Source organism: Salvelinus sp. IW2-2015, linkage group LG28 (genome assembly GCF_002910315.2).
Source record: "Salvelinus sp. IW2-2015 linkage group LG28, ASM291031v2, whole genome shotgun sequence".
Classification (NCBI taxonomy): domain Eukaryota; kingdom Metazoa; phylum Chordata; class Actinopteri; order Salmoniformes; family Salmonidae; genus Salvelinus; species Salvelinus sp. IW2-2015.
The window spans coordinates 350873-363121 of NC_036868.1; the positions used below are offsets into that span (position 1 = coordinate 350873).

The 12249-nt window shown below is 46.4% G+C and overlaps 1 protein-coding gene across 2 annotated transcripts in view; it reads right to left on the minus strand.

Moving 5' to 3' along the window:
- The window catches only part of LOC111954575 (coiled-coil domain-containing protein 85C-A-like), a 129843-nt gene that overhangs the window by 11532 nt on the left and 106062 nt on the right, over window positions 1-12249 (minus strand). Inside the window, exons 2-3 of one of the 2 annotated variants that reach the window (XM_070435958.1) lie at window positions 9834-9913; window positions 1559-1663 (exon numbers count right to left, since the gene is read on the minus strand). In XM_070435958.1, coding sequence (XP_070292059.1) covers window positions 1559-1663; window positions 9834-9913 — 185 coding nt within the window. Of the gene's footprint in view, window positions 1-1558; window positions 1667-9833; window positions 9914-12249 lie in introns of both variants that reach the window. The other variant, XM_023974421.2, reaches the window with a different exon arrangement.

Genomic DNA, 12249 nt, shown 5'->3' on the forward strand with positions numbered 1-12249 from the left:
AGGAGAGGAGAGGAGGGCCAGCTAAATATAAAACCATGATGATGATGATGTGAGAAGAAGCCATCCTATTAACTAACTAACAGGCTGCACCGAGAGAACGGTTGTTGGTTGGAACAGAAAGAACAGGACAGAAACTTCAGAATGACATGACGCTCCACTGCCTGTCCTGTCCGCAGCCCCTTCTCTCTCTCACTTTACGTCTCTGTCTCTCTTTCTTTCTCTCTCGCTCATTCATCTCTCCGTCCCTCTCTTTCTGCCTCCTACCTCTCCACCCCCCTCACTAACTCTCTCTTTGTCTCTCTCTCTCCCCATCTCTCTCGCTTACGCTTGGGTGAACTCAGGCCACATCCGAAGCCAGCCAATCAATCACAGTACAGACCATAATGAGATGGTCTCCATGGAGACGTCACGACAACAGGACCAAAACAAGATGTAGGAAATTTAACACTTTCTAATTCGATAAATATACACCGGTGGAAGAAGTTTACTGTACACTACTGCAAGTCTGAGGATATTGTATTCATTCAGCTCTAACCAGGCAAGTCATGTCAATAGAGGTAGAAAAGAACATCTTGTTCTATGGTGATCTCTTCTTCATGGAAATATGATGGTTCAGTATATAGTAGCTTCTGAAGTCATTGGATTGACACACTGTTCCACGGGAGAGAGAGAGTCAGAGTGAGAGATGAGAACATGAGGAGGTTAGTAGACACCTGCTCCCCCCCCTCTTTTGGCCATCCGTCCTGCTCCTGTCCCGCCTTGGAGAGACTCATGGGTCAAAGGTCATGGGAATTTTGTGAGACTGAAGAACAGGCCCAGTGTACTGGGTGTCTTAGGCCTGTCAGTATGCTACTGTAGGCCCTGGTTAAAGGCAGTACTGGGGCTGTATGTAGGGTCTGTGTACTGGGTCGTACACTAGATCCTGATTAAATGCAGTATTGATTCTGTGGAGTGAGGTCATCAGGGTGTTGTCAAAGAGAGGTCTGGTTTCTCTCAATTACCAGCCGGTCGGTCTCCTCTGGTAGTGGAGAGAGGTTAAAGGTCAGGGGTCAGAGTGGCTAATTAATTTCATTCTACAGGATTCAGTTGAAACAGGCTCTGGGGAGACGGAAGCCTAAAGGCCTGGTGAGTCTGTGGGTGGTTGAGATGTGTTAGAGAGAGAGTGGGAGAAAGAAAGGCAGAGGATGGGGGTAAGAAAAGAGGGTGAAGATGTGTATTCTGTAAGTAAAGAGAGGTGTGTGTGTGTGTGGGGGGGGGGGGGGTTCTTCTATCCTTGTAGGGACCCAAAATCCCCATAAGGATAGTAAAACAAGGAAAATTCTCCCTCGTAGGGAAAACTAAGGCTATGTTTAAGTTTAGGGGTCAGGTTTAGGTTTAGGGTTACAATTAGGATTACAATTAGGATTAGAATTAGGGTTAGGAGTTAGGTTTAGGGTTTGGGTTACAGGTTAAGGTTATGGTAAGGGTTAGGGGTTAGGAAATATAGGATTTTGAATGGAAATTAATTGTAGGTCCCCACGAGGATAGAAGAACATAACGTGTTTGTGTGTGTACTCACGTTGTGCAGTGCGTCCTGGCGTTGTGGCAGGGATGACAGCTGAGACTCAGAGCGGTACAGGGTCATCCCCTTCCTCAGGACACGCAGGTCCCCCGGGTCACACTGCTGCTGGGGAGTCAGAGAGGAGAGAGAGACGCGTCATCATACAAATCAAATCAAATGTATTTATATAGCCCTTCTTACATCAGGCTGGCCACACCAGCCTAAAACCCCAAACAGCAAGCAATGCAGGTGTAGAAGCACGGTGGCTAGGAAAAGCTCCCTAGAAAGGCCAAAACCTAGGAAGAAACCTAGAGAGGAACCAGGCTATGAGGGGTGGCCAGTCCTCTTCTGGCTGTGCCGGGTGGAGATTATAACAGAACAATCCACCATAGGCCTACACACTTTTTTTTACCCATACACACTGCTGGGCCACAGAAAGAAACGACTTTATGTTCTCTAGACCACTGTTCCCTGAGGGAGGGAACCCATGTTCCTTATGACATTTCCCCATGTCACACAGTTGTGTGCGCCGTACGCTGCCAGCGCATGATGCTAGGAGAACCAGAGCTGTAAATAAACCCAGTGAGCTATGCGCGTGTGTCACGTCTGGCGCTCCTGGGTGTCATGGGACTGAATGCAGAACACAGCCTTCTCCCACAATGACATGCGCTCCAGAGATAAAATTAGCATTCCATCACTGCACCTCTGGCTCATGTTCCTTCACATTCCCCCCATCCCATCACTCCTCCAGCTCCCGAGTAGCGCAGCGGTCTAAGGCACTGCATCTCGGTGCTAGAGGCGTCACTACAGACATCCTGGTTCGATCCTGGGCTGTATCACAACCGGCCGGGCTGTATCACAACCGGCCGTGATCGGGAGTCCCATAGGGCGTTGCACAATTGGCCCAGCATGGTTAGGGTTTGGCCGGGGTAGGCCGTCATTGTAAAATAAGAATTTGTTCTTAACTGACTTGCCTGGTTAAATAAATACATTTTTTTACAAGTCCCTAATTTTCTCTTCTTCTACCCCTCCTTTACTCCTCCTTTACTCCTCCTTTACTCCTCCTTTACTCCTCCTTTACTCCTCCCCCTTCAGTCTTTTACCATTTTAGGTCCCCACGAGGATAGAAGAACATAACATGTGTGTTCCCCTTGCATTATTTCTCCCTTGCCTCCCAATGAAAACTGAGATCCTCCGTCTGTGCTTCCAGCCTCCGCCAAGAATCCCACGTCCTTGGCATTATGCTTTATTTAATGAAACATACTTCCCAACTTCCACTTCAGCTTCTAATACTGCTGACCGAGACAAACAGAACAATACACTATTGGTCTGTAAGACAGGCTGGCATCTCCTCATGGCAACAGCCCTGTTCCCCATCCATCACAATGTCCTGAGAGGTGACGGAACCCTGGCCCGGCGTCACACATCACTTCCTGTCTAAGTTATGATGAGGGGCCATGGTGAAACAGGCGGCCACGACACTAGGACAGGATGCGGTCCCCTCCTCTTCTCCTGTCCACTCTTAACAGACTGTTGAACTATAGTACAGCCGAGCCAGAGTAACACTACCCTAGTCTTTCTAAAGAGGTGCATGTATGTCCGTGGACAGGGGGACTGTTATAATAACACACTTCAATACTCAAGTAGACAGAAGTCACTAAATATTCAAGTACCTTTAAAGTAGTGTTCAAGGCAGAGTTTTTTGTGAATATGCTAAATAGGGGTGTGCCAACCTCTTTCCATTGTGTCCAGGTCTTTCCATTGTTGTGTCTAGCCCATTGCCTACTCGTTCTTTACACATTTTTAAGTGTAAACCACACAATAAAGCCCGTTAATAGGGTCTACATTCCATTGGTAATCTCGTATTGTTTCCTTTACAATAAACTCAGTTTCACTGCTTCACATTCACAACACATGGACGTGGGAAATATCTCCACAGAACATGAGAAGTAAATCTCTCCACAGAACAGGAGAAGTAGAAATTACAATGGCTAGTATTGTGACATGTTAACTTTACTACATATCTCTGGAGTATTGAGTAAATACATTAAATACCTTATCATTAGGTGTAGAAATCTACCTCAATTTCTTTCCAGTAAGTAAGTTACTTTCTCCAAAATTCTATAACAATGTAACAATGTAAGTTACTTTCTCTATTAGTCTATGACAATCTAAGTTCCTTTCTCCATAAGTCCATAACAATGTAAGTTACTTTTTCCATTAGTCTATAACATTATAAGTTACTTTTCTCCATAAATCTATAACAATGTAAGTTACTTTTTCCATTAGTCTATAACATTCTAAGTTACTTTTCTCCATTAGTCTATAACAGGTACTCTCAAACTGGGGTACGCGCAATGCCATCGGGGGTACGCCAAATAAAAATTCACATTACATTTTTTTAAATGTGGTACAACACAACACACTGTAGTATAACACTCACCTCCCAGGCCTCGGTACAACACACTGTAGTATAACACTCACCTCCCAGGCCTCGGTACAACACACTGAGGCATAGCACTCACCTCCCAGGCCTCGGTACAACACACTGTAGTTAAACACTCACCCTCCAGGCCTCGGTACAACACACTGTAGTATAACACTCACCTCCAGGCCTCGTACAACACACTGTAGTATAACACTCACCTCCCAGGCCTCGGTACAACACACTGTAGTATACACTCACCTCCCAGGCCTCGGTACAACACACTGTAGTATAACACTCAACTCCCAGGCCTCGGTACAACACACTGTTAGTATAGCACTCACCTCCCAGGCCTCGGACAACACACTGTAGTATAACACTCACCTCCCAGGCCTCGTACAACACACTGTAGTATAACACTCACCTCCCAGCCTCGGTACAACACACTGTAGTATAGCACTTCACCTCCCAGGCCTCGGTACAACACACTGTAGTATAACACTCACCTCCACAGGCCTCGTACAACACAACACACTGTAGTATAGCACTCACCTCCCAGGCCTCCGGTACAAACACACTGTAGTATACACTCACCTCCCAGGCCTCGGTACACACAACACCACTGTAGTATAACACTCACCTCCCAGGCCTCCGTACAACACAACACACTGTAGTATAAACACTCACCTCCCAGGCCTCGGTACACACACACTGTGAGTATAACACTCACCTCCCAGGCCTCGGTACAACACAACACACTGTAGTATAACACTCACCTTCCAGGCCTCGGTACCAACACACTGTAGTATACACTCACCTCCCAGGCCTCGGTACAACACACTGTTAGGATAAACACTCACCTCCCAGGCCTCGGTACAACACACTGTAGTATAACACCCACCTCCCAGGCATCGGTACAACACACTGTAGTATAACACCCACCTCCCAGGCCTCGGGAAACACACTGTAGTATAACCACTCACCTCCCAGGCCTCGGTACAACACACTGTGTATAACACTCACCTCCCAGGCCTCGGTACACACAACTGTAGTATAACACTCACCTCCCAGGCCTCGGTACAACACACTGTAGTATAACACTCACCTCCCAGGCCTCGGTACAACACACAGTATAACACTCACCTCCCAGGCCTCGGTCACACAACACACTGTAGTATAGCACTCACCTCCCAGGCCTCGGTACAACACACTGTATATAACACTCACCTCCCAGGCCTCGGTACAACACACTGTAGTATAACACTCACCTCCCAGGCCTCGGTACAACACACATGTAGTATAACACCCACCTCCCAGGCCTCGGTAAACACACTGTAGTATAAACACCCACCTCCCAGGCCTCGTACAACACACTGTAGTATAACACTCACCTCCCAGGCCTCGTACAACACACTGTAGCATCTTAGAGTTGCGGCGAGGTACTTTATTTCTCTGTATCTGTGATAAACTATAATGCTACAGGGCTGAATGTGTGGGAACATGATATGTTATGAGAGGATGGCTGACAGGTTGTTTTGTGTGACTCTAAGGTAAGTGTTAAACAAAGTACAACTGTGACTGAATAAGCTTTAACACGGAACCTTGGCAACATCTTTTGAGCAACCAACCGCCATGTCTCGCTACGTAGAGAGATATTAGACAGGTGCTTTATCTGTGACGATCACAAAGCAGGGTATTATTATCTTACCAAAAGGTTTCTAAAGTAAAGTTAATATTAGGGGTCCTTATGTAAAAGGTACTGCAGGCCAATCTTTAGGTCTACTTATTAATTACTCTGAATTGCCCTGATGAAAAAAGGTTGGTGTCATTTGTTTCAGCCCACACACTTTGCCTATATAGTAATCTGAAGGGAGATAAAATAAGTGACAAAAAAAAATATAAAATATCTGAATTAAAATATATTAAATCGCTTTTATGTCTTCAAGCCAATACTTGGGTAGGTTTATTGGTACGGTGCTTGAAGTGACCTTACAGTGAAATGCTTACTTACAAGCCTTAACCCAACAAAGGCAGTGATAAGAATAAACAAATAATTAAAGAAAGCAACAGTAAATAACAATAGCGGGGCTATATACAGGCGGTACCGGTACAGAGTTAATGTGTCAATGTGGGGCACCGGTGTCGAGTAATTGAGGTAATTATGTACATGCAAGTAGAGTTATTAAAGTGGCTATGAATAGATAATAACAGACAGTAGCTGCAGCGTGGGGGGGGGGGCGGTGAAATCTGGGTAGCCATTTGATTGATCAGTGATCAGTGTTCAGGAGTCTTATGGCTTGGGGGTAGAAGTTGTTTTGAAGCCTCTTGGACCTAGATTTGGCGGTCCCATACCGCTTGACATGCGGTAGCAGAGAGAGCATCTATGACTAGGGTGGCTGGAGTCTTTGACAATTTTTAGACCTTCCTCTGACACCGCCTGGTATAGAGGTCTTGGATGGCAGGAAAGCTTGGCCCCTATTGAGTACTAGGCCATACACACTACCCTCTGTAGTGCCTTGCAGTCGGAGGCCGAGCAGTTGCCATACCAGGCAGTGATGCAACCCGTCAGGATGCTCTTGATGGTGCAGCTGTAGAACCTTTTGAGGATTTGAGGACCCATGCCAAATCTCTTCAGTCTCCTGAGGGGGAATAGGTTTTGTCATGCCATCTTCATGACTGTCTTGGTATGTTTGGACCATGTTAGTTTGTTGGTGATGTGGACGCCAAGGAACTTGAAGCTCTCAACCTGCTCCACTACAGCCCCGTCGATGAGAATGGGGGCGTGCTCGGTCGTCCTTTTCCTGTAGTACACAATCATCTCCTTTGTCTTTATCACACTAAGGGAGAGGTTGTTGTCCTTGCACCACACGGTCAGGTCTCTGACCTCCTCCCTGTAGGCTCTCTCATCGTTGTCAGTGATCAGTGATCACTGTTTTGTCATCAGCAAACTTAATGATGGTGTTGGGGTCGTGCCTGGCCGTGCAGTCATGAGTGAACAAGGAGAACAGGAAGGGACTAAGTACGCACCCCTGAAGGGCCCCTGTGTTGAAGTTCAGCGTGGCAGATGTGTTGTTCCCTACCCTTACCACCTGGCGACGGCCCGTCAGGAAGTCCAGGATCCAGTTGCAGACGGAGTTGTTTAGTCCCAGGGTCCTTAGCTTAGTGATGAGCTTTGAGGGTACTATGGTGTTGAACGCTGAGCTGTAGTCAATGAATAGCATTCTCACATAGGTGTTCCTTTTGTCCAGGTGGGAAAGGGCAGTGTGGAGTGCAATAGAGATTGCATCATCTGTGGATCTGTTGGTGCGGTATGCAAATTGGAGTGGGTCTAAGTGTTACTGGGATAATGGTGTTGATGTGAGTCATGACCAGCCTTTCAAAGCATTTCATGGCTACAGACCTGAGTGATACAGGTCGGTAGTCAATTAGGCAGGTTACCTTAGTATTCTTGGGCACAGGAACTATGGTGGTCTGTTTGAAACATGTTGGTATTACAGACTCAGACAGGGAGAGGTTGAAAATGTCAGTGAAGACACTTGCCAGTTGGTCAGCGCATGCTCAGCGTACACGTTCTGGTAATCCGTCTGGCCCTGCGGCCTTGTGAATGTTGACCTGTTTAAAGGTCTTACTCACATCGGCTGCGGAGAGCGTGATCACACAGTAGTACAGAACAGCTGATGCTCTCATGCATATTTCAGTGTTATTTGCCTTGAAGCGAGCATAGAAGTTATTTAGCTCGTCTGGTAGGCTTGTGTCACTGGACAGCTCTCGGCTGTGCTTCCCTTTGTAGTCTGTAATAGTTTGCAAGCCCTGCCACATCCGACGAGCGTCGGAGCCGGAGTAATACGATTCGATCTTAGTCCTGTACTGACCCTTTGCCTGTTTGATGGTTCGTCGGAGGGTATAGCGGGTGTTTCTTACAAGCTTTCGGGTTAGTGTCCCGCTCCTTGAAAGCAGCAGCTCTACCCTTTAGCTCAGTGCGGATGTTACCTGTAATCCATGGCTTCTGGTTGGGTATGTACGTACAGTCACTGTGGGGACGACATCCTAAATGCACTTACTGATAAAGCCAGTGACTGATGTGGTGTACTCCTCAATGCCATCAGAAGAATCCCGGAACATATTCCAGCCTGTGATAGCAAAACAGTCCTGTAGTTTAGCATCTGCTTTATCTGACCACTTTTTTATTGATCGAGTCACTGGTGCTTCCTGCTTTAAGTTTTGCTTATAAGCAGGAATCAGGAGGATAGAGTTATGGTCAGATTTTCCAAATGGAGGGTGAGGGAGAGCTTTGTACGTGTCTTTGTGTGTGGAGTAGGTGGTCTATTTTTTCCCCCTCTGGTTGCACATTTAACATGCTGATAGAAATGAGGTAAAACTGATTTAACTTTCCCTGCATTAAAGTCCCCGGCCACTAGGAGCGCCGCCTCTGGATGAGCATTTTCCTGTTTGCTTATGGCCGAATACAGCTCATTGAGTGCAGTTTTAGTACCAACCTCAGTCTGTGGTGGTATGTAGATAGCTACAAAAAATACAGATGAAAACTCTCTAGGTAGAAAGTGTGGTCTACAGCTTATCATGAGATACTCTACCCCAGGCGAGCAAAACCCTGAGACTTCCTTAGATATTGTGCACCAGCTATTGTTTACAAATATGCATAGGCCCCCGCCCCGTGTCTTACACAAAAATACAAAACATACTGTTCTATCCTGCCGATAGAGTTACCCGCCAGCTGTATGTTCTTAATGTTGTAGTTCAGCCACACCTCGGTGAAACATAAGATATTACAGTTTTCAATGTCCCATTGGACTGGCCACCCCTCCCAGCCTGGTTCCTCTCTAGGTTTCTTCCTAGGTTCTGGCCTTTCTAGGGAGTTTTTCCTTGCCACCGTGCTTCCACACCTGCATTGCTTGCTGTTTGGGGTTTTAGGCTGGGTTTCTGTACAGCACTTTGAGATATCAGCTGATGTAAGAAGGGCTTTATAAATACATTTTATTTTATTTGTAGGATATACGTGCTTTCAGTTCTTCCCATTTATTTTCCAGCAATTGAACGTTAGCTATCAGAACGGAAGGCAAGGGCAGATTAGCCACTCGTCGCCTGATCCTCGCAAGGCCTCCTGATCTCTTTCCGCGAAACCTACATTTCCTTGTTTCCTTGATACCTGAGTTGGTTTATGGTAAGGTTCTTGAAGGTGCTTGCCCTGAAGTGAACTGAGCCTCACATAATAGCATAACATACAGCACAATGTTATGGCAAAGGATAAAAAATACAAAACATATTTAATGTTATAACATATGGCTGATGATTATGCTGAGATAGGTTTTAGGATTGATTATGCATGTGTTTAAAAGTGCATATAAGCCTACGTATACGGCAAGACAACATGATTAATGTTTTGTTCACTAGCCTGTGTGTGTGTGTGTGTGTGTGTGTGTGTGTGTGGTGCGTGCGTGGTGCGTGCGTGCGTGCGTGCGTGCGTGCGTGCGTGCGTGCGTGCGTTGTTTGATGTCATCTCGATATAGGGAAGCTGATGCACCTACATGTTGATGTAAGGCGACATTTAGACTGGTCCCCCCCTCCCCCCAAAACCAGGTGAACTCCTGGTGAACTGGAAGAGCCTCCATCTCTCTCCCCCCTCCTCCCCTCTATGTGGGCGACATCACACAGGGCTCTGTACTGTGTGCCTGTGTGTGCCTGTGTGTGCCTGTGTGTGCCTGTGTGGTGGTGTGTGTTGTGTGGTGTGTGTGTGTGTGTGTGTGTGTGTGTGTGTGTGTGTGTGTGTGTGTGGTGTGCGTGCGTGCGTGCGTGCGTGCGTGCGTGCGTGCGTGCGTGCGTGCGTGCGTGCGTGCGTGCGTCGTGCCTCACCTGCGTCAAAAGCTTGTTGTTGTCGTCTTCCAATATCCTCATTTTGGTCTCCAGCTGTCTGATGTAGTTAGTGGAGGAGTCTAAACGAGGGAGAGGAGCAGAAGAAGAGAGAGAGAGGAGGAAGAGAGAAAGAGATTAGCTCCAGTTGCCTGGTAGTTTTTTCTTATAGCCCCGATGGCTAAAATAAAGATTTTTTCAAACAAACGACAGTGTGAATAACTGAATCTGTCACTCATCCGGTGTTACATCTACGTTGATACAGCTTGTCTAAATGACGTTGCTACTTTACTTGAACCTGCTTTAGGTTCATTTTAGGGACAGCAACAGTGAGAAGAATCTAGGTGTGTGTGGTGTGTGTGTGTGTGTGTGTGTGTGGTGTGTGTGGGTGTGTGTGGTGTGTGTGTGTGGTGTGTGTGTGTGGTGTGTGTGTGTGTGTGTGTTGTGTGTGTGTGTGTGTGTGTGTGTGTGTGTGTGTGTGTGTGTGTGTGTGTGTGTGGTGTGTGTGGGTGTGTGTGTGCGTGCGTGCGTGCGGTGTGGGTTTCCAATATGTTTTCCACAATGCCTCACACACATTTACAGAAAACAGATGAAAGTGGACATATCTGAAGCTAAAATGCTCTGACAACGTCTCAGAATCAGTCGCCAGGTGCTCAAGACCAATTACATTTTGTTATTATACATGCAGAGGGAAGAGATCTCTCTCTTCTCTCTCACACACACACACACCCGATGAGTCACCACTATGTACGTCAGAAGGCTCCATTAGGCTACATGCTGGATCAGTCATCTAATTTCACTCATTAGGCTAGCTGCTGACACAAACAAGTCCAACCAGCTCCGTCACACAGCCTGCTGTTCAACCCCCACACCACCGGTGCTGTTATTCTGCAGAATTATCATTAGAGACAGAAGCAGGCCACTACACAGCACTGGGCCATAACAACGATATTGATCTCTCTGTACCTACCTATCCTTGAAGGAGAGATGGTTTAAGTCACACTAGACACTTGGTGTTGGTAGATGTTTCCTGTAGGTCAGTAATGGATGAGTGCGTACAGCTTCTTTACTTTTCATTAGTAGCAGTCTAACCACTGTAATGTCAAGGCAGGGTTGCTAACAGAAACTACTGTAATGTCAAGGCAGGGTTAGCTAACAGAACTACTGTAATGTCAAAGCAGGGTAGCTAACAGAACTACTGTAATGTCAAGTGCAGGGTTAGCTAACAGAACTACTGTAATGTCAAGGCAGGGTTAGCTAACAGAACTCCTGTATGTCAAGGCAGGGTAGCTAACAGAACTACTGTAATGTCAAGGAAAGGTTTAGCTAACAGAACTACTGTTTAATGTCAAGCGCAGGGTTAGCTACCAGAACTACTGTAATGTCAAGGCAGGGTTAGCTAACAGAACTACGTGAATGTCAAGGGCAGGGTTAGCTAACAGACTCACTGTAGTCAAGGCAGGGTTAGCTAACAGACACACTGTAATGTCAAGGCAGGGTTAGCTAACAGAACTACTGTAATGTAAGGCAGGTTAGCTAACGAAACTAGCTGTAAGTAGAGCAGGTGTTAGCTAACAGAACTACTGAATGTCAAGGCAGGGTTGCTAACAGAACTACTGTAATCCAAGGCAGGGTTAGCTAACAGAACTACTGTAATGTCAAGGCAGGGTTAGCTAACAGAACTACTGTAATCCAAGGCAGGGTTAGCAAACAGAACACAGTAATGTCAAGGCGGGTTAGCTACAAACTACAGAATGCCAAGGCAGGGTTAGCTAACAGAAACTGTAATGCAAGCAGGTAGTCTAACAGAACTACCGTAATGCCAAGGTGCAAGGGTTAGCTAACAGAACTGACTGTATCTCAAGCAGGTTAGCTACAGAACTACTGTAATGCCAAGGCAGGGTTTAGCTAACGAACTACTGTAATGTCAAGGCAGGGTTAGCTAACAGAACTACGTTGTAATGTCAAGGCAGGGTTAGCTAACAGAACTACTGTAATGCTAAGGCAGGTGTTAGCTAACAGAACTACTGTAATGTCAAGGCAGGGTTAGCTAACAGAACTACTGTAATCCAAGGCAGGGTTAGCTAACAGAACTACTGTAATGTCAAGGCAGGGTTAGCTAACAAATACTGTATGCCAAGGCAGGGTTAGCTAACAGAACTACTGTAGATGCCAAGGCAGGTTAGCTAACAAACTACTGTAATGTCAAGGGCCGGTTAGCTAACATAAATACTGTAATGCCAAGGCAGGGTTAGCTAACAGAACTACTGTAATGTCAAGGCAGGGTTAGCTAATGGTTTAGCTCCTTGACTTTTCTGGCATGTACAGAGTTGTTGGTGTCGGTTGGTGTGGTGGATAAAGAGGCAGAGAGTTAGCAGAGCTTCTGTCTTGTAATGCCCAGCTGGTTTAATCCTTTTTA